Genomic DNA, 23,080 nt, shown 5'->3' with positions numbered 1-23,080 from the left:
TCGGGAAGCTGTTGTTTCTAGGGCCGTGTCCCCAGTCGCTCAGTGACTGGGAAAGAACAGCAGGACAGAATATGGCAGTTCAAAGCTTCTTGCAGGCTCTGCTCTTCTCATGGCAGCAGGAGCCGCTCATTTTCCTGAATCCCTTCTGATGCCATTGTAGATGACTTCCAAAGCAACTTTATGCTGGCAAGGAACAATACTAAGAGCACTCCAGCACTGTCAAAGGCATTTGCCAGAGCAGTGTGGCAGCAGGAGTTCATGTAAGACTGCTCTTCCTGCTCCTCCGGCCATGGTTGTCCACTGACACCGGGCACTGGCCTGATTTTTGACTGCTGCAGAAAAACGAGCAAGTCGACTGCTGAGATTTTTCTGCTCAGCCCACTAAAGCAGAGCCCAGGGGTAAAGTGTTGAAGGACTCTCTTCAAAAATCCAGTTAATGCAGCCCAGGCCTTTTTCAGTGCTGTTTTTCTCATGAAGACACTGTTTCAATACAGTCATTTATCCCGATCCTTGACTTGAAGTTTTGTCCTGGTGTTTATGGCCTTCTGTTCAGCAATACCAACCACATTGTGTATGTGAGATTTTTTGCATATCTTTAATAGTCACAGGACATCCAGTGCTAGTACTGTGTCTTCTCTGGTTTACATTTTTTAATGCAATATGACAGGTGTGGTGTACATGTGGGTTTGCAGACATTCTGCACAAATCCCCAGTCCCCAGCCGCTTTTAAGCATGAACCAGATCTATCACGTTGCAGTAAAATTTTATTCTTTCTATATCAGGCCATTACTATAAAAATTATATGTGTATATATAGTAACCCACAAGCCTGAAAAATAATGAATAACACCCAGCAGTACTAATTATTGTGAAGCATTTGTTGTATCTTTCTGACCTGCTTTATCGTTCCTAAAAATTGTGGAATCACTGGCCAAGCTGGAATGAAGGCAGTCCTCTAAAAGGTGCCAGAGTTAACAGATATAGACAAAAATAATGCAGCAAGTGTTGGTGTTTTATTGCATCTGTGGGCTTGAAAGTGACACAGAATGAATTCTGGAAATCCAAAATGTTCCCGTCAGCAGAGACATAAGTTAAAGAGCAAGCAGACAGCACGAGAATTCCTGACCTGCAAAGGACTAGTTTTAAGTGCCTGTTTGTTGCCCAGCTTGGAATGTCTTCCTAATAACTTGTAGTAGTCGAAGTGGGTCAGCAAGACTTTTCTGAAAATTGGATTTTTTTAATGTGTCTCAGGCTTGTGTTTCAAAATATGTACCCCATCAGTTTCTCTCTAGGGAGCTGCTAATGGTGGCATGGAAAGTAAGATGTTTCAACTTCAGGGTAAATTTCTGTGTTGATTATTCTCCCTATCCAGCCTGCAGGAGGCATTCCACAGAAAACTAGTCTCTTTTAACTAGTCTCTTATAGTTCTTATTCTTGGAAAACCTTTTTTGTCCTTCTTGCATCTTCACAGTAACTCAGAATGTTGCAATTTGAATATTAAATCCTACTGTAGCTGATGAACTTCAGCTTATTTGATGTCACAGACTGATACTTCTGTGGTGCTTTAAGCAAAACATAAAACACCAGGAAGGTGTCCCTTAGAGGATACATTTTTCACAGCCATGCTGGATGCAACCCTTGATTTGATTAACAAGCACATTCACCACAGAGACTGAATAAAAGCCAAAGATTTTGTTCTTCTGATTCTCTTTTAACATAACTGTTTCATAACTCAGCTTTCCTGCTGGTGCTTTCCGGACAAGATTTGTAAGATTTGGTCAGAAAAAGACATTTGTCAGTTACCAGTCATCCAGCCTTTCCCTTTCATGTCTTTCACTGGAAGAAGTTCTAAAAATATACCCCAAAAAATCATTCCAGAGAAAACCAAAAGGAAGGAGAATGGACCCTGCTGGGTCTAAACCCACTCCATGTCTCTTCAGCAGGTTGGAGCCCTCTCCTGTAGCGATCTCCTTTCCTACACAAGGGATTGGAGGACAGAGGCCATGGCACGGATAAGAGGGTGCAGAACAGGTGTTTCCCTGCATCTTCCTCTACCCCTCTCAAACATTTTAAGAACCCACTCCCTCCTACAACACTCAAAAAGCAGGTTCTGAAGAGGATTCAGAGTTTCAGCTGCAAGTTCCAAAATCTTATGGAAAAACTTCTGATGCTCTGAAAGAATGAACCAGGCTTCCTCCCATCCGTCTTTTCCTGAGGGCTTACAACTGCAGAAGCTAGACTAAGCAAAGGCTTATCAACAATTTTTGCTTTTCCAGTATCATGGGTTAGAACTTTTATTTTTAAAATAGAAGTATGAAAATTGACTTTTTTGTTATATTCCTGGACTTTTCTTAGGCTTTGATTAGCTAACAGAGGACTGCTTTTGTTTCTGTTAATAGAATGGATGTCTGGCTTTGGCAGATCTTTCAGTCTTGGCTTCCATTTTGTAGCGAGAACCAACAGAAAAACTGAAGGCGGGTGATTTACGATAATAATAATAGTGTTAATAACATCTCCTTAGCCTTCATCTATTTCCTTACCAAAAGTAATTAAGATGCTATGACTATATAAATAATTAATGATGATATAATTATTTTTATATCTTTGTCAAATAACGTTTCCAGCATATGGGAGGAAACTACCGTTCTGGTTAGGCTGATACTGGATTGCTTGCAATGTAAATGTTGGAGTCCAAGATATAGCAAGGACAAGAAAAGAGACAACATAATGGTTATTTTCATTTGTCTCTAAGGAAGTCTCAAAACCCATGTAAATGGTTTATGTTTTCATGAAAACACATGTTTTTTATTGCCCATAAAAACACAACTTTACAATAAACAAATTCCAGTTGCTTGCATTAGGAAAGTTCATTTCAATTAGGCCAGTTACATACCTTTTAACAACACCAGTGTCAAATTATGATAATGCTGCGTGACCCATAACTCACATGTCTGAGAAATGCTGCCTTTCCTAAGGGAAATGGAATAAAACCTTGTTCCTTTCCCATAAGTTGTGCAGCATGTTGGATGAACAACGTTGTGTGCTTGTCTCTAGAGAATTTGGTGTAAAACAGCTCCAGATTTTGTTTGGTGATCTCAGAGCTGGCTGAATAACTCCAGCCTTCCACAGCTCCAATTGCTGACATGCAGGAAGATGAGACTTTTGAATATTAAAAGCCTTCTCTGTGATGCTGAAGGAGATTAGTTTTTGGAATCCATTCATTGACACAAAGGCCAATGCTGAATGGAGGTTATATTTATTGTCTGCGAAACCCCTGAGTTAGCTGAAATCACTTGAGGCGTGTACACACATACATGTATTCTCTCACATTTCACCAGCTCCCCGTGATGCTGGTTTCTTTGAGCCAGGAACAGACAACTTTCAGGGACTTGGCTTGAAAAGATGCATGCATGTCACACCCTCTGTCACATTTTACAAGAGGCTACAACCAAGCAGTCTTTATACTCAGATTGTCTAGACACTGTGACGAAGTGGGAAAGGGCAAGTGAAAGAAAAAGCCCTTTTTATCAGTCGTTCACTTTGCGTCAAATTCTCCTTCCCTATGCACTTCCATTGCCAGCAAAAAGATAAAGGCAGCAAAAACCAAACAAAAATCAAGAAACTGATAATGCACTGGTTTTCTGTTCATATCATTCCTACTGAAAAGAAAACCACAGACCATTATTTTTCTGAAACTACCAGTACGTATGTATACCATCCCCTGGTTTATTCACTTTTTTCAGAATTAATACTTTGAACAATTTTATTTTTGTGGCTGATTTGTAGTTTTAACTTTTTCCCTCATCAAGTGACTAGAATGTGTAAATGAAGTGTGTAGAGCTGTCTCGTCAGCACTTGTAACTTGGTATGTGAAATCTTCCCAGATTTCAGTGGAGATTATTTTCCCTGCTCAGCTGAATGCTTGCAAATGAGCAACAAGAAAAATCCCTTTCCTCTCACCGCTCTCCCAGATTTCATGTTTCCCATCTCTTTTTTTCTTTCATTCTTTCATTTTTCTTTTCTGTTTTTTTTCCCATGAAAACACATGGGGAATAAATAAGAGGAGAAACAGAGCTGGAAAGGGAAAGGGAGGAGATGGTAGAGTTTCACGAGGAGGTAAGGTTGCAAGCCAACAAAAAGACTGCTGAGATTCTTCTTAAATAGTAAAGCCTGCATATCACTTAACTGTTTTGAAGTGAATAACCGTGTGTTCCAGCATGAGTCCTGGACTCATCTCTCCTACCCAAAGCCCCTTGGGCTCTGCCCTCGCCCTCCTCATCATCCTGCTTCACTCCCTGGCATTGCCCATGGGGAGCAGCTGGGAGAACTTCACTTCTCAGTGACATCTCCAAACAGAGGGGCTCCACAGCCAGAGTATCCTGCTATTGAAACAGGTAAAAGCAGCAGAGATATCTGTGCAAAGAATTTTTCACAGCTGATACAAAGCTAGCCGAGGCACCTCTGCACCTGTCACAGTCCCTGCGGGCTCACCTGGAGTCACTGCCTGTCCCAGGGATGGACAGCCACAATCTCCTGACACGGTACCCTGCACCTCCAGCACTGACCCAGCTACCAGAGCAAGCAGAGGCTGGAGTCTGGCACAACTGTCACAGCAGCAGCACTGTGTTTTGCAGCCTCCAGACTGCAAACCCCTTTCCCTCAACCTGTTGTCACTTTAGTTTCCTGAGGGATCCCAGCTCATGCCACCCGTTGCAGCAAGTGCAGAGTCAAGAATCCTTGTTTCTGTTCGTGTGAAGAAACGTAAACATTTTGGTGAGGGAAGTCTGCTAGGTGAATGTGGCATCTTCAAAGGAAAAGAGAAATGCAAAAAGGGCACCTTTAAATTTAAAGCAAGAGCAAGAGACGAGAGACCTCTGCTAACTGCAGACAATACAGCTCAGGGAAGTACATTAAAATGGTGCTTGTTTTTCTGAAAAGGCTTGTAGAATAACTGGAAGTATCTTCAAATAGCAAAAAATACACTTCAACAGGTTTAGTTTTTTTTTAATTAGACGAGTTAGATTTAGGAAGCAGGTATACAGACTGTGGACTGTCCCAGACAAGCAGGGAGCCACTGCATAATTTTTCAAGCATTGGCAATGGAGAAATGTACTTTTTCCAAATTCCATGAGTTTGTCAAAACCAATTTCCTGTGTTGATGTTGCGGTAAGGCATACAAAATAGCCAGTCTGGCGGCTACAGAAAAATGAGGGTATTTGAAAAAGGCTAGGCTTTTTATTTACCCTAAGTGACAGATATTGGCTAAAATGTGAAAAGAAATACGAAAAAAAAAAGTTCTTCACTATACTTTTTTTTTTTATGTTCTATGCATTTTCTCCCTGTCTGTTTCTATACTCTGGACAAAGTATGTCCAGTAATTCTAATTTTTTCAAAGATTTTTCTGTTGTTACTGCTCTGCTTGCAACCCCAATGTTTAGAGTATATTGTTTATGTGCCAGGTTACATGTAAGAGTCACCATACCAGTTCAGATCAAGGGTGCATCCAGTATCTGATTCCCTAGATTCATCATACCCAGTGTCAGAAATGCAAGGTTTGTGTCTAGATTCAGCTTAGGTCAATAATAAAGAGTTTGGTAACACCAGCACATGGATTATAAGATGTTAGAGCTGACAGATGAAAAGCAGTACCAGGTAGCAGGACTAATGTCAGAGGGCTGTCATGAGGCCAATCACCTTCTGTCTCCCTCCACCTAGAAAGAGGTAGGCACCTAAAATTAAGAGAGATTAACTCAGGCCCTGCTAGTGCCCCATGAGGGTGCTAAACAAGAGGTTACAAGAATTAAAAAACTTAGCGCAACCTTTTCTGAGCTGTACCCTCTCAGCTTCCTCCTGTCCAGGATCTGGAGTTGGAGACGCTCGGCATTTGATGTGTTAATTCCTCTGTGACTCCTGTATCCCTTTAGCTGCCCCACCATCCGCTACCAGCAGGTTTTACCCTTCTGTTTGGTACCGTATAAAAGGGTGCTGCTTTTTTTTTTTTTTTTTTCACTGTGCCATCTGATGAGCTCCCTTCTACTTTCCTGCGCTGTGCTAACTGTTGGTGCATTGTGTCTGCTTTTCTACCTGTCACGCAGCGCTCCAGCAATGGCAGGAGCTGTGTTGCCTTTAGGTGAAGTCAGCTCTCGTGTAGTTAGTGAGGCCAAACATGAGCTAAGCGCCTCGCTCTGTGTTTTGGGGGACAGACCTGAACACCTCAAGCTGCATTTTTTGTGTCCTTTACCTGCCAGTCGTGCTCCCCTGGCGAAGGGTGAATGAGAGGGTTTCCATCCTCTCGTCACCCCTGTGCAGGCCATTGCCTGGCCAGGGCTGGACAGAGAGCTGCCGTGACCATAAAAGCAGGCAGGACCCAGACCTTGATGGGAATCCACTGTGAGGAACATTTTGTGTGTGCTTTTCCCTGCTGTTTATATTCAAACCACTGGGGTTTTTTTTCAAAGTATTTAAATTTTTAGTGGTGAGCTTGGTTTGATCCTCTTCATCTGTGGGTTTGAGGGAGATCTGGTGACCGTCAGCATATGAACACCTCTCCTTTTCTTCCTCTCCTAGGATTTTAGATAATGGGCTGTGTGCAATGTAAGGATAAAGAAGCAACAAAACTGACTGATGAGAGGGATGGCAGTTTAACTCAAAGCTCAGGCTACCGCTATGGGACAGATCCCACTCCGCAGCACTATCCTAACTTTAGTGTGACTTCGATCCCAAACTACAACAACTTCCATGCCACAGGAGGCCAAGGACTGACAGTGTTTGGTGGAGTCAATTCCTCCTCTCATACAGGGACGCTGCGTACAAGAGGAGGAACAGGTGAGTTTCAAAGTCTTCTTTCAGTGCTCTTACTGAGTGTCAATCACATCATTACAGCAGAGGCACGACTGTCTCAGCATGCTGCTTTTGGGAAGAGTTATTTCAGGAAATAGTTCAAGGAATTGAAGGAGGAGTGGAGCTGGGTCTTCAGCCCTCCCTTTGCTAACTTGCAGGTGCTAGTTCACTTGGGGGATGAGAAATTACATATACATGTCCAATTCAGCTGACTGACTGCCTCGTCCCTCTAGCAGGGGATGGTAAGTATGGTCTGAGCCACCTCAAGTAGTTAACAGGAAATACTTGGCACAGCTGTGTCTGAACTCTCTCTTCAAACTCTCTTTCTTCGCTTGGGATCCTACACTGTGTGTGGGTACCAAACCACAAGAGTACTGATGATGGTACAGAGTAAAGGAGGTGGTGTGCCTGCTGGCTGCGTAAAAGTAGAGGGATTAGAATGGTTGTCCAAAAAGTAGGAGGCTTCAGGTTATTTTACTCCTCAGCAACCAGAGTAGCTTACATTTGGCTTAGCCACCTCGGCTCTTGAGGTTCCTTTCTCTGCTGTTTTTTGTGATGGAGCATAACTCACCTGTCTTCATCTTTAGGTGTAACTCTTTTTGTGGCGCTTTATGACTATGAAGCAAGAACAGAAGATGACTTGACTTTTCGCAAAGGAGAGAAATTTCAAATACTTAACAGCTCGTAAGTTTTAGGCTTGGGAATATGCTTGTTAATATTTTTAAACTTAAAATGTTGACAATTATATTTGTCTGCTTATGTTATTAGTAAAATCTAATATTGGATATTCTGCATATGTAGGGATTTTACTCTATGCTTACTTACTTATCTTTGCATGTAGTGCACTTTTGCAAAGTACTTTATTATTGAAAAAAAAAACTTCCAACCACAGGCAGCTTTACTTCAAAAGTAAGCCTTAGATTGTGTGATTCACTGCTTACATTTCACAGTAAACTCACATTCAGAACTGAGAGTACCAGCTCTGTACTTTACCAGTAGTCACAGAAATTCTGCAAGGCATGTACTAACACTTTTTGCAATCTGCTGCAAGGATCTACACAGAAACGAGCTAAAAACTGATTCACAAAAGAGACGTTACCCAGACTTGCATGTCAAGTTTGAAAGCATTTTTTAAAAACTTTTAAAGGTAGGTGTTACAGTCAGAACATGCTAGGAAGTTCTGTTAAGTGAGAGTGCACCATTTTACAGTTGCATTTGGCATGAAAACCACACTTCCATCCTGGATATCATCAACTTAAAATTAATTTTCTGAACTGCCCAGAGAAAAAAATGCCTTAGCAATTTAAAATAACATCTAAAACTTACTGTGCTACTGACCTATATCTGAAGATCTTGTAATTCTTGGCTAAAAACATAAAGTTGAAGGCTCTGTGTTATGTTCAGTATTGCTATCACATAGAGGTAAAAATGGGTTAACAACCAAGTATGTCGCTTTCTAGAGGCTTTGTGATATTGCTGTCATCTTTTTTTTTCTTACACTATGTGACAGTGAGGCAAATTCATTCCTGGTGCAAGTCCTGTTATTTTTATTAGAACAACTCCAGGGCTGGAGTTGGCTCAATGTGCGTTAAAGTTTAAAAAAAAAATCAGGTAATTCTGTGGAATATTTCATGAAGCCGTGAAGCTGAGGAGCTTTGATGTAGATGAAAGCATAGAAACTTCAGTTATGACTTGTAGAGCGAGCAGCAGTTTAAAAACCTCTCTACTTCTAAATTAGCACTTGGGAAAAAAAACGGTTTTTAGCCTATCATCCATTTTTGTTCACGTTGCCTGCTGCTTTCCTAACCTTGCACAAACTATGCCATAACTTGAAACAAGAAGAAATTCCACACATTAGAAATTCCATAGACATGCCAGTTGAAATCAGGGGGTGCTCACCAGGACTTGCAGAGCAATCGTAGTTGGAGTTGGTGGGACGGAGAGATTCCCCCATGTGTGGGTGGTTGCAGTACATGCATTTTGAGACAGGTAATTACTGCCTGGAGGAAGGTTTTCTAAGAGAAAAAAAAAACCCAAGCATCCACTGATTCTGTTGTAGGATTATAGAAGCTCAGTTCCCATCGTAGTCAGCTCTGCTTATAAATGCCACCCTAACCACACTCCTGGAGCACTGACAGCCAGGCTGGGAATCTTCAGAAAGCAGCTTTTCTGTGAGAACGCTTCCTCCCTTCACTTATATCAGAAATGATATGAAGGAAGCCCATTTTTTTTAAGAGTCTGCCAATCCTGCTTGCAACCAGAAGGCATATATGTGCACAAAACTAGTTTGTCTGGAATTTTTGGAGGGGTTTTGGATTATTTTGGTGTGATGTTATGTTGATGGTTGGACTTGATGATCTTGGAGGTCTTTTCCAACCTTGAAGATTCCATGATTCTATGATTTTTTACTTCTCAACAAATGAAATTTGATTTGTGCTTTGGATTCAAAGCTCAGGACAGCAATATCTGAAATGGCATACAGAGGGTATCTCTGTGGTTTGAAGTCAGAAATGATACCAAAGGCAGCCTGAGGGAAAGAGGTACCTGCAGGGGTGGTTCAGAGCAGAGCCTTACTTCAGGGCTCAGAAAGACTCGGCCATCCCCTGCATCCCCACCGCCACTCTCACATACCCCGGCTAGCCCCATTGACTGGCCTCCTCCTAACTCAGCTGGGTGTCTAAAATTAAGAGCTGTGAAAAAAAAGCCTGCATTTTTCGTCCTTTCTGGCAGTGCTTTGAGAGATTTAAGCTTCTCTGTCAAAGCAGAGGGGATTGTTTCTGATGTGATCACCTGTGGGATTGCTTTTTTCCCTCCCTAGATATGATAAAATACCTCCATCTAGTGGACTTTCTGTGCAGTAAGGAAAAGAAATGTAGTGGTGCAATTTATCAATCACAGCATGGCATAATCTCTCAGAAATATTCTACAGCAACAGGATGTGTTTTCTGTAACTGCTTGCACACAGAAGAGGCTGAATTCTCTAGCCGCGTTTGATAATAGTGTTTTCTTGAGTGAAAAAATCTCTGTTCTACAGAGAGGGGAGCTGAGAAAGAGTTTCTAAGCAGTGCAGAAATAGAAAAGAGAATGCTTATTAGTAGCAGTAGGAGTTAAACATCTGTGAATCGGGTGCTGAGAGTGTAATACAAATTGCTAAATCCCAAATCGTTGCATCCTGTAAAAAGCTGAGAAATAAACTTCCCCTAAAGCTGCGCATGCTACTGGAACGTTCATTGTCTGAAGGGCAGTACAATGTACACACATGTGTACAACAAAAATTGATGCTCAGCCTGCGGACCACTGCCATAAGATGGTCCTCTTCATATTTAAATGTTGTAGAAGAATGGGGTTTTGTAAGCATTTGAAAGTGCAGCTAAGTCCTTTGCTACTTCAGATACCTCCTCTTGGTGACCAAGAGATGGAATCCAGGCAACAAAGTGTGATCCTGGAGAGCTATCTACAACTCCGTGTTGAGAGATGCCTTTTTGATGCCTTTGAGTTCCAGATGAATTATCCCCATAGAAGTTCAAAATTAGCAGTGGATCTGACAGTGTTCAGTTTGGCAATTTTTCTATAAGCTCTCTCAAGGCTCTGTTTAAGAGTAATTGCTATGGAGACAGTTTTCAGTATTCTGTTCCAAATCCAGCCCTCACCAAATCTGATTTCACTGGGTTGTTGTGCCTGTTTATGCCATTATGCTACTTTTGAAAGGCTGCATTACTAATTACCACTGAAATAATAATAGGTGTAAAGAAATACAGCTATTAGATGTAAACAGCTTGGGTTTAGATGCAAACAGCTCTCTCAGAAGCACCCGGTGATAAATAGATGAGTTGCTGCAGATTCTTATGCCATGCAGCTGCGGGTGCTGTTAGCAAAGTCGGATCATTGTCTTTACGGCTGTGTCTCACTCTTATTTCTCTTCCTTACCTCTTCTTCTGCAGGGAAGGAGACTGGTGGGAGGCCCGGTCCTTGGCAACAGGCGGAACTGGTTACATTCCCAGTAATTATGTGGCTCCAGTCGATTCCATCCAAGCAGAGGAGTATGTTTTCTTTTCATTATAAAGACCCATTAGTGCTGTATTTGAAAGAGATTTGAGGAGTTGGTTTTGACTGATTGCAGTGATTTTTCAAATGACTTAAATTATTTTTATTTCGGTTCTTAACTGCACTGATAAATAATTAGGTAATTAGCAATGAAAGAAGTACAAACTCAGTGCTTTTTCAATGTCAAAACAAAGGAATAAATCCTAAAGGAACACAGGTCTGCTTCCTTTGAGTGTCGACCATTTTCAAGCTTTAAGCGAAGAGTGCCCTTGCTTTTCCCGAACCAACTTGTAAAAATACTTGGAGTCAATTAGTGTGCAAATTGTCTATTGAAGAGGGCACATTGTATCAACAAATACCTATGAATAGGTAGGATGCCTACAATGCATACAGCAGGCAGCATAATGAGGACGTACCTATATGAAAAATTGAAATTATTTCCAGTATAGAAGATAGACTGCAAGAGCCTATAGCTGAGCAGGCACTACAGTCATCTGTACTTCAGGTTGTACTGGGTTGATTGTAAAAGAAAAAAAAAAAAAATTGCTGCAGGAAGGAAGAAGCCTGAAAGCCTCATAGAATCATAGAACCACAGTAAAGTGGTTGCATCTGGTCCTTCTGCTGAGGTTTTGTAGCTGTGCTACAACAAAAATATTGGGTACTAATACATCACTGTGTAAGTCAAATATGTACTTTATAGCAACATCTGTAAAAATACTGCTCTTTGGCAACAGCGCATTTTTCTGCCCTTTTCCTCATCTATCCCTTCCACCTGCCAAGTCTTGCTTTCTGTTTGTCAAAGTCTGGCCTTTGTCATAAGACACCAAACAAGCATTCTCAGCATCTACTGGTTACAGGCTTAATGCAAAGTGCTGCTGCATGAGGTATGCAACATCTACTGCACAGTTTGTCACATTAGCTTCCCACCACAATAAAAGAGACAGAGTATGACAAAAATGGTTAAATATTCTTCAGTAACCATAGTTTCTGCAAGTAATCCTCCATGTCTGAGTTCCATGACACTACCTAGGAATCCTGTATAGCATTTGTTTTACTATTTCTGATGTTTCTCTAAGGTGGTACTTTGGCAAACTTGGCCGAAAAGATGCTGAGAGGCAGCTGTTGTCATTTGGAAACCCCAGAGGTACCTTCCTGATCCGGGAAAGTGAAACTACCAAAGGTAGGCTGGCCAAAGCTATTCTGATTATGAATGAGAAGATATTTGAGAAATGCGCTAAGTTTGTGAAATACTGTTTTCAGTGGTATGAAGGTAGAGATAAGTGTCACCTTCCATATATGCATGCTAGGGAATTAGATGTCTAGACATCCCAGGTCTTTGAGTGACTGTTCAAGCAGAGAAAAACCCAAGTGCAAGCCATGCCACGCTCAACTCATATCTGCAATGCAAGTTCTGCACAGGCAGGGTGCTGTGCTCTGCTGTCACACTCTTGGGCATCACACTGTCTCTTTCAATGCATGTGTAGAGGATACTACTATTGCAATGGAGTTGGGTGGAGAGTGGCCCCTCAGAATGGCAGCTATGGGGCTACAGGAGGCAGACCTCCTGGTGTCCATATTCGGGTCCAGGCACAGCCGGCTACCTTACCTTGAACAGGTGCTGGGAATCTCCAGTCTAGTTTGGTGAAAATTACTGCTTACTTCTGAACAAGCAGAATATTTCAACCCTCTTTCCTGGAAGATATTAAGATAAGATTTTTGGGGGGAGGGAGGTACTTCTTGTTATTTCAGGAAGATTAGGGGAGTTTTACTTCTTGTTATTTCAGGAAGATTAGAGGACTTTTTTTCCTTACCTCTTTGAAAAGCTGGATCTCTGGGGAAAAAAAAAAAAAAAAGAAAAAGATGTAGCAGTTTTAAATTCATAGATTAACAGTGAAAATACTTGAATATATTCTAATTAATATATTCATAAAGTATTTAACTATAACCATTCTGTTGAAGTCAAATGTATTCTCCTCCTTCCCTCTAAAAATATTGGAGGAATTCCAGTTTTCTTGGTGGGTGCTATCTTTGCTTTTACATTTTGTTCATGAGGCCTGTCAACATCTTCTTCAAAGTTCCACATGTATGAAAAGACCTCTCTAACTCATAAAACTGTTGAGGACAAAAACTGCAAACAAACCTGGCCATTTCTCAATTAACCAGCAATCCAAAACAATAGCTGTGAGAAGCATAAGTCACTAGAATTAATTCCATGTAAGTTCTGAAGTCTAATGATGGTTCATGTAATTAAAGCACTGACTTGTCAGTGCTTTGATCAGAGTACACTCCATCAGCTAGAGTTAGCATGCAAAGCAGTTGGAGTCATGACTGGTAATGGGGCTTAAAGAAGAGAAGCACTCCTTCCCACTCCCTATCTTCAGATACTGTATTCTGTCATCTAAAATTGTAAGTTTTACATTTTTTACTCCTGCGGTCACTGGATTCTTCCTTCACTGCCCGTAGTTCTGAAGACTGTTTATGATGCAAAAGCTGAATAGATATGCTGTTGTTTCAGACAGATAATTTCCCATCTTGTCACCCCACAGCTTCACTGTGTCGTATGTAGCAGTGAGGCATTCTTACCGGGAGCAAGACAGGCTCTGACTTGCTCTTTTTCTGCAAATAGCCTCCACCTCTTTGTTTTCACCAACAGTTGTTGAGATGTGTGTGAGAAGCAGAAATTCATTCCACTCTGGGCTGAGTTTAAAAACTCACTCTTATAGGCATGCGTGGATCCTCAAAAGAAGCACCACACCATTTCTCTGACCCACATTATCAGTGTAGTCTGTTTTGACCATTTTTATACAGTGATAGGGCATATGTTTTGCAGGGCTGTTCACTTAGCTAAGTCAGGGCTTTTTTCTAGATCTTCTTGCGAGACACAAAAGCATTGGGGAAATGGAGTAATCCATCATGGATAGACTTACAGCAACAAGCTTAATTTCTCCACATTTGAACTTAAGGCTTTCTACATCTTCAGGCTAAGTTTGCATCAAAGCCATTGGAAAAAAAACAAACATGCATGGTTTTTGTCAAAAATGCCTATTTCCTTTCTCATCGTTGTGGTGTTTCAGTATGTTGTTAGAAGAAAACAGAGGGAACTTGTTGTTCATGAGAGAGAAAAAAAGTCAGCTGGGAGGGCTTGAATGGTGCATTCTCCCATAAGTGTTCTCAAAGTGCCTTGCTCCAGCTAGTCGTCTTGGGCTTGAGGCAGGAATTGTTTTGTGACCTAGAATCGTCCCTTCTGCTTTAAATAATAAAAATCTAAAAAAAATTAATCAGGATCATGTTAAAAGTATCATCATGGATGACTTCAGCATGAATTTAACCTCCCTTGATCATGGTTACCTTCTCTTCTTCCTTCCAAAATAAATCATATGGAGCTGGCTTTTCATTTTTTCAGTGCCTGACTACGCAGGTACTTCATCAGCTCTTGTCTGTATAATCCCTCACCTGGTTTCAATCTCCACCCTCCAAGGCTGTCTGGTTTTAGGTTTGGTTTTTTAAAAAAATCATTAGTGTGATATATTGTAATGTTGTATTTCCTTCCAAATTTTTATTATGTGTATCTCTCATATTTGAATTTATCATCAGATAATAATGAATAGTATAAATAACCAACAGCCTAAATAAATGAATAATGAAATCCATCTTGGTTCTTGTTTTTGTCCAGATTTGAACTAAAGCTCCAGTCCTGCAACTCGATCTGGGGTCAGCGGGGGTCCACAGAGGGCCACCCACGCAGCTCTGATTGCAGACCTGGAGCCACAGATTGTTTACATTTTCCTAAGGAATCTAAAATAGTGACCAGATAGGCAGGGAGCGTGACTAAAGAAAATACAGCTGCTGCCAGCAGATCAAAACTCACAAGTGTGGAGGTGGAGAACACTGCCTGGAAAATTTTGAAAGTAGGCTGACAGTATACAACCCAGAGTGGTGGTACAAAGCATGCACAAGATGTGCTTGCAAATCCCAAAAAAAGCTTTGAACTCCTAACTGAGAGAGATGTACTTACTCAGTGGGAGAATCTCCTCAGAAAAATATCCTAAGCGAACTGTGTTTTTCTACACTTAGAAATAAAAACCCTGTCATTCCTCTCAGGCTGTCTCCCATTCACATAAACCAGAATCATCTGTGTGAGTGCTGGCTCTTTTCCTCATATTTAGAGGACAAACAGCAGGGAATTTGAGAAGTCCTTGGAGTCAGGGTGGAGACGTTTTGTTCACTGCAGCTCCCTCGACAGTGAGCCACCCACCAGTGTGACCTGTTGCAGGTCAACATGGTCAGGGAAACTTCTTCCTGAGGAGACATCCAAGAAAGACATCTTACACCAGGAGTCTCAAACACCTAACAGTAGGGCCTTCTTTAAATTATTTCACTTAGCTGGAGGTGGTTCTGGAGGATGTGAACCTGCCAGGGGTGTTGAAAAGTACCCCGACTGGGATAAGCGGCAGTTGGTGCTGTTTGCTGTCAGACCTGTAGGAAATCACTCTACCTTTCATGTTGTCCAAAATTGTCTGCTGGTGGTTTTCCTTTCCTGCGCTTAGCTGACATGGATACCAGTGAAAGCAGCACAGGCTCCAGGAGGGGGACCTTCCTGAGATCTCTGCAGTTGCCAGTTACCTCCAGTTTTTTTTTTCCTTTTAATGTCTGAATTACCTTTGAGTAAACACAATATTCCTCTCAGTCATGAGTGAAGACTTGTCTTCTCCACTGCCTTTGAAGTGGCCATGCTTTTGCTCAGAAACTGCATTATGGTGTAAAATGTGACTTTGCTTTTGACGTTGTAGAGAACCAACACGTGGGTGTCACTGTATGTAGAATAGGATTGTGCTTCAAATTAAGGCCCCTGAATGTGTAGGTCCCCACGTAGGTGATCAGGCTCCCTTTACAGTCAGCAGGAAGCTGGGGTTCCATTCAGCTGCCCACCACTGCAGACACCTGGTGCTCAAACCCACGTTTTGCCATCGGTGTCTATAGTGCCATAACACTCATGGAAACTACTCTGGGATTCAGCTGCCCTGTTAGCACAGAAGCTTATGTGTGGGCATCTAAATCAAGCCCATAGCCCAGCTGCAGACAGCCAGCACTACACATAAAACTAAATCCAGCCCCTCAACTGAGGTTCCTTTACGTGGCCATGAGCATCCAGAGACATGTGAAATGCCTGCAGGGCATCCAAGTGGACCATTCTTGCAGATCTCCTGGTGCACAGTCATGGTGTAGTACCACCTTCCAAAGACTGTGACGTGCAAAGTATGCTAATTTGGTTGTTTAATGTTTATAAAGAACTTTGGGATCCATCTGGGTTGCAACACTGCATGTATATAAAGTTGTTATCTCCAGTGCTTCCTGTTAAAATCTTGATATTTACTGCCCACCGGCATTTACCTAAAGTATAGTATTTGCAGTGTAAACTGACACTTAGAATTAGGAAAAGTCAATTTAACAACCTGAAGCAGTAAATGTTAAAATGCAATTTTTCATTTACACAGAAGTCCTGATTTCTTTCTAGAAAAATGTGAAAGGGACATGGTGTGAACATCAAAAGATTTCTGTGATGCTTACTTCATTGTGTTAGATTCCCTTGTTCTTTTTCAAGGTACAGGAAGCATTTTTTGGAAGCAATTTCTCTTTCACTTTATAACAACTGGCCAGCAAACCAAAATCTTTGTGTCTAAAAGCTACTTAAAATTTTTTATTTCTCCTTTCCTTGGAACAGGTGCCTATTCCCTGTCTATTCGTGACTGGGATGATATGAAAGGCGATCATGTCAAACATTATAAGATTCGTAAACTTGACAATGGTGGATATTATATCACAACTCGGGCACAATTTGAAACTCTTCAGCAGCTGGTTCAGCATTATTCAGGTAATTTTTCAGATAATACACAGCACTCAAGTATTTTAAAACAAAAGTGTTTGCTGCTGAGCTGACATATGTGTAAGATGCCCTAAAGAATCACTTGAGCTATGTCTTTTGCTTGTTGTAATGCATCTTCCATTATCCCTTTCCCATTACAGTTACAAATGGCCTTGAGTGCCATTCACAGTGTACAGCAGCAGAGCTTTTAAAAGCTAGCACTCTACGGAGGTAAAGGTTTTGCCTGCTCTCCCTCTTCAAAGCAAACAGAATTACTGAATTTTACTTGCACATCTCAAAGCATGAATTCCCTGTGCATAAACGAGTGCTAATATGTACCATTTTGCAGCACAATATTGATAATAAAGCAAAAAGGGTATTGTATTGTGGAATTCACTCACCTAAAGCAATGACCAAAAGGTTTGCATATATTACTTGACTCAAATTTTCCCTCTGGATTTGTGTTCGATGTGCAAAGTATTAACATTTAAATTATAATCAATCTAGTTTTTAAAATAAATATGGCAAGTTGGGTGTTTGTGTATGCACACTGTTTGTGTCCACCCGCCAAGCTCTTTTTTTTTTTTTTTAATTCCTATGATTAAAACGTGGCGTGCAACAGTGCACTCTGCTGTCACTGGGGATTGGGATACAATAGATGCAACTTTAAAACCTTCCAAACCTCTTCATAGGTCACTGGTTCTTATGTAGAAGATTGCCATGCTTCTCAACATGGTCACTTTTAAAGCAAAAGTTCATATTTTTAATTATTTTGCTTTTTATTTTTTCCTTACTTTAACTGTTCATAATATTAACAGATGACCTCAAATGCTCACTGCTCAAAAACTTGTCATAATTTTTACTTGGGAATTCAGCTTCTCCATGGGGTGTTTTTTCTGTATTCTTTGTATTCTCTCTGCTGTATTCTTATGCTATTCATACTAGACATCTGGCTGTCTTCTCTGCCCAATTTCTGATGAGTGTATACTGCCTAGGAGAATTTCTAGTTGTTTCTGGTGACTCTACATTAAACTAAGCTAAATAATGTATAAAAAGTGACATCTAAGGAAGATAATTTTCAACCCTACTACACCAGCTGGTATATATCAACTTTTAGTTTTCTGTGGTCAGATTATTTTGGCTTTATATTTTCCATGCACAGATGCAGAAACAAATAGATCTGGAAGCAGGCAATTCTGTGGAACGAAGAGGTGTACCCGCTAGGGTCCAGGCAGGGCATCTCAGGAGAATGTGGTACAGACCCTCACTCCAGAGGTTTCACCTGTGGTCTTCAGACCCAGGTGAGCACAGGAGCCTTTGTTCAATGCCAGCCCCAGCTGACTCAAAACAGGAAGGGTGCCTCTAAGCCCCTGCTCTGCATTCTGGATTGTGGGAGGTAGATGAGCAGAACACCTTGTGAGTGCCTAGGTTTACTTCTAGGGAGAGCTCAAAGATGCCCAAAGGACTCCGTAAAGATCAGCTTGGTTCCTGCAGAACCACTGCTGAGACCATAGGTCACTGCCTATCCAACAAGACAGGTATGCTCTGCAGCCCAGTCTTCAGCCTTCATCCCATAGCTGACCAAACTGGAGGACCATTCCAGTCCAGGCAGCTGGAAACCAGGCTACACAGATAGACAGTGTGCAGTTTGGTCTTATATAAGCAGTCCTAGGTCAGGAGCTGGAAGTACAAAGTGGACCTTTCTGCAGATGCTGCACAGGTAGCTCCACGCTGTGCTCCCATTGCTCTGCCAAGTGCCCTTGTTGCCTAGACTTCCCTCTTGTCCCAGCCCCTTCTTACCTGGATGATAAAACTAACTGCAGTGTCTGGACTTTCACAGATGAGATTTACGAATGAAAAATACTGAGATCCCCAGGGTGTCCTGATGTCAGACTGAAGTCAAATAACAGCACATCTGAAGCTGAAGCACAGTTCACCCAATCCCTAACAGCCGGCCTGTCAAGCATAAGCTCTTGTGCGTGCGGTCTAGGCTTAACTGGAGCACCAGCATGCCGAGCTTTTTTTTTTTTTCAACTAAAGAAAACAAGGAGGTCTTAAAACCCTCCAGTTTCTTTCTGCAGCTGTCCAAACTCAAAAGAAAGCTTTCCAGATAGTATCCATATTTTGAGTAGTTCCTCTCCTAATGTTCCCATTGGAATTATCTTGGAATAGACATGCCAACTGGTGAGCTCATCTTCCCTATTTTGTAATCTTTGTGTTCTTGCTACAGGAGACACAACAAGGTCCTTGTCAGGGTGTCTGTAGGGACTTCCTCACCATCCCACAACATTTGGGCTGAGGTGGTAGAGCTTGGTGTTGCAAGGAGCTTCAGTGCTTGCCCACCTTATAATGCTGAAACAAACTGTTCACATGCCCAGAAAGAAATCTTGCACAGGAGAATACAGATTATGTTTAAATCTGAAGTACAGTTGCAGTTTCCCATCCTGTTCTGCTCTGCTGCAGCTGTTTTAAGATACAAGTTGCTGTGCGAGCTTTATATTGTAGTCTGCTTTGTGTGGCATAGTGTACTACACAACAGTATGTGTGTGTACATATATATATAAAATTGTTTTTACTCCTGCCAAAGTATCTTCTGACTTTTGCCACAGTTCAGTCTTCTGTGCAGCTTTGCAAGACACGTATAATGAATCTGCCCCAAACGATGTAGGACTGGCTGCATATGCTAATAAAGGTTTGCTCTATAAAGAATGACAGAAAAAGTCTTTTACAGGACACCTAGAAAAACACCTTTCCACAGAGTAGAATACAGAAAATACCTTTTTTCGAGATACCCAGAAAAAAATTGAAAAAAAAAACCTGCCAATTTTTTATTCCTGTGATTTTCAGAAAAAGTGAGTCTTCTCTGTGTTTCTTTTACTCAGTTCAGAAACAATCCAGTTTGTGACTTACAGATGATTTTTTCAAAGCTATACTGCGCTATGCTATACCAGTTACCCATGAAGTTATCTTAATCCAGCACTGTGGGAGAAGGGAAATCCTGAGTCCACAAGAGAAACCGTTGGCGGTCACCTTCCATTTCAGGCTGTGGAAACAGACTAAAATATTTCCTGTTCTGTCTCAAATGAATATGTTTCAGTGTTCAATTTCTAATCTTCCAGGATGCTTTGTGGTATGCAACTAACAGCTGTTGTGAGTAGCATTGTTTTTATGCTTACTGTTTTTGTTTCATGTCACACTTTTTTTTCTTTCCTCTCCTTTGCTGTCGGCTTCACTTCTGGCTCCATCAGAGAGAGCTGCAGGTCTTTGCTGCCGCTTAGTAGTCCCCTGTCATAAAGGAATGCCAAGGCTTACTGATCTGTCTGTCAAAACCAAAGATGTCTGGGAAATTCCACGAGAATCCCTACAGTTGATCAAGAGACTGGGAAATGGGCAGTTTGGGGAAGTATGGATGGGTATGGAGCAAAATAATTATTTTAAAATAGCTCTCTGTGTGGGGATTACAAGATGGAAGGTGAAAATGTAGGACACTGTGACCCACAAGAAAAAAAAAAAGAGCAAGGCTCAAACTGTTGTGAAAAATGCCTTTGGAAACATGTCTTTGACTTTGAAATTCTTTAATCTTCGACTTTCACTGTAATTAATGGCAAAAGAAAACTGAAATTCCACGTTTCCTTGGAAGGTTTTGATTTTGACAAATTACAACTGTCTTAATAATAAATCAAGGCTCACATAGTAATCTATTAATTATACCAAGGAGCCTTTTTCTGCAAGCTAACAAAAAAGTTATCCAAAAACCAGTGTTTGCAAATGAGTTTTAATGTAGCACTGAGGGACAAGTCACCTTCCATCTTTCTCAATGCATGCATAATTTTGGATTATAAGTGTGTTTTTTTTATTAATTTCCTCTCCTATAGAGAAAGCTGATGGTTTGTGTTTTAACTTAACTGTGATTGCTACGAATAATACCCCACAAACTGTTGGATTGGCTAAAGATGCATGGGAAGTTGCACGTGATTCATTATTTCTGGAGCAGAAGCTTGGTCAGGGGTGTTTCGCTGAAGTGTGGCGTGGTAAGGCAGAGAATATATTTTGCTTTGGATGGATCTTTTAAGTCCCTCTTGGCAGAAATAAACATTTCAAGTAGAGATCTTAAAGCTAAAAGATAAAATAGTATGAAATGTTAGTCTGTATCGCCTGAAGCAGTCAGACCTGAATACAGTAATCCATGGGGAAACTTATTTGCACACAGTGGTATGAGAGGTTAGGGCATTAAACTTCATTAATTGCATTGGGTTTATTTGGGTGACTACACACAATTGCTAGGTATTAAAATAGGAACGATGCTAAACTTGTAAGGCAGAACGGCTAATCAGAAATTAATCTGGTAAGTAGACAATTTTTTCCTCATGTGTTTTAGCATTGATGGGATCAAACCCTGAAAATGCTTCCATCCGCTCTCCCAGTTTAGAAATAATGAGAAGTATCAGCAAGCTGATATTGTCAAGCCAGCTTTCCCATGCATCCACTTCTTTAGGTCTGTTTTGAAATTTGTATCTGCGGCAGAACCCCGTAACTCAATACAGAGACCAAGGACAATAGAGGCAAGACTTGCCCAGCCCAGCTGAACCCCAACTTTGAAGTCCAGAAATACTGACATTTTCCAAATCCACTGGCATTGTTTTCTGTACACTTGTGAGCTTTACTTACTGCTCCCCTCTCTATGGGCCTCATTCTTTTAATGACTGTAGAACAATAGCAATTTAAAATATGCATAAATCTTAGTATAGCCATAGCATTTGAAACACAATATAGTGGCCATTTAATGGCAGGTGGGCTCGATTTTTGTGCCAAATTACTTTCTGTGTAGCTTCTTTAAAATTACCGATTCAAATAAAGAACCACTATATATTGTTTCTTTATGTCAGAATCATTTGGTGGAGCAGTTTGGCCACTCTTATTGTTGCAGTGACACAGAAGTATGTACAACCAGAATAACCAGCAGGCTCTCCTGGGTTCTTGCAGCTGTTTTCCATTGCAAGACTACAGCAAGGAGTACAGCAGCAAGTCTGTGAAATGTATAGAATTTATAGAATAGAAATCTAGAAATTTACAGAATTTCACAGAATTACAGCTGACCTGTTGCAAAGAAAACTACCTATATTTTATATTGGCATCCTCATGTAATTGCAGTTTCACCTTCTTGTTCTCCATCTTGAATGCATGCCAGAGTTTCAAGTTGGTGTTAATCCTTCAGCTGGTCAGCTTTGTGTGCTGTAGACCTTAAACTGTTACATTAAGCTAAAGTAGCAAATGTAGTTAAAAAAAAAAAATCAGATCTAAGTGCTATGCAGTGCCAAGTATCAGTACCAAATGTCTGTCAGAAATGCTTATGTTTCTTAAAGTAATGTATAGTAAAAATATGTTAACAGCCCTGAAGCATTACCAAATCGGAATAGATTAACACAGTAAAAATAACTAAAAATTGCATTAAGTAGAAACTAACTACATATGAGAGGAATTCACAGGGAGGTCTCTGCTAATTTTCTATTAGAGAGAAAAATAACAAAGCACAACAAGGAAATTTAACAATTTAAACTGAAATCTGGGCTGAGAGGATGTTAACCTTTTTGTTTTATTTTCTTTCTTTAACTGGAGAAATTCATAGAGGTATTTAAAAATAGAACTGCTGAAAACACATCATGGTAATAGGACGAGTCCTGTGATTTTTATTAAGGCAATGCAAGCAGATAATACACAGTTAATCCTGTTAACACACCAGATAAAATCCTGGTTTATTAATGCCAGGGACAGAAGCCCTGATGCTGTGAGCCTAGGGTTTCATTCCTGGTTCATATAATCTGCGGTACCTCTGCAAAGTGGCCGTGACTGGTGGCACTCTGCAACCCAGAGCCTCAGAGGCTCCAGGTAAAACATGTTCCTTTTTACCCGTTGGAAAAGATTTTGGCCACCCTGCTTCAAATTAGAAGGCAAAACCGCATCCTTCCCAGCTCACACTGGGTGCCACTGAAGCAAAGTCCTGCTTCAGCTCTGATTTGAAGGACAGAGTCAAACTAAGGCCTCAAGCACACTGGGGTAGCGGTGGTGATAACTCAGGACATTATTGCATCACCGGTAGAGGTGACAGCACCAGGCACTGAGCTGGCAGAAGAAAATCTAGGCGTAGTGAGAAACAAATTTGCACTGCACACCTTTGGCTCATATGTGCCCGAAGCTCCCCTCAGACAACACCATGTGTTGCTGCATGGATCGCCCTGCAAGTGAGGGACAACACCACAGGCGAGATGGCAGCTGGGACCTGACCACTTGCACAAAATCCAGCTCATGTTATGCTCTGGCAGGTTGCAAAAGCTCA

General features: G+C 41.2%; 1 protein-coding gene across 3 annotated transcripts in view; it reads left to right on the top strand.

The window, feature by feature from the left end:
* The window catches only part of FYN (FYN proto-oncogene, Src family tyrosine kinase), a 77,629-nt gene that overhangs the window by 31,847 nt on the left and 22,702 nt on the right, over nucleotides 1-23,080 (top strand). For 2 of the 3 annotated variants that reach the window (XM_086743462.1, XM_010118129.2), the window contains 6 exons: nucleotides 6,567-6,824; nucleotides 7,427-7,523; nucleotides 10,781-10,879; nucleotides 11,960-12,063; nucleotides 16,606-16,755; nucleotides 19,995-20,159. In XM_086743462.1, the coding sequence (XP_086599588.1) occupies nucleotides 6,578-6,824; nucleotides 7,427-7,523; nucleotides 10,781-10,879; nucleotides 11,960-12,063; nucleotides 16,606-16,755; nucleotides 19,995-20,159 (862 nt within the window). In that variant the 5' untranslated portion in view covers nucleotides 6,567-6,577. Of the gene's footprint in view, nucleotides 1-6,566; nucleotides 6,825-7,426; nucleotides 7,524-10,780; nucleotides 10,880-11,959; nucleotides 12,064-16,605; nucleotides 16,756-19,994; nucleotides 20,160-20,621; nucleotides 20,778-23,080 lie in introns of all 3 variants that reach the window. The other variant, XM_010118130.2, reaches the window with a different exon arrangement.

Source organism: Chlamydotis macqueenii, chromosome 3 (genome assembly GCF_036417535.1).
Source record: "Chlamydotis macqueenii isolate bChlMac1 chromosome 3, bChlMac1.mat, whole genome shotgun sequence".
Lineage (NCBI taxonomy): Eukaryota > Metazoa > Chordata > Aves > Otidiformes > Otididae > Chlamydotis > Chlamydotis macqueenii.
Note: the sequence above shows the minus strand (reverse complement) of the source record. Positions and strands in the feature narration are given on the sequence as shown.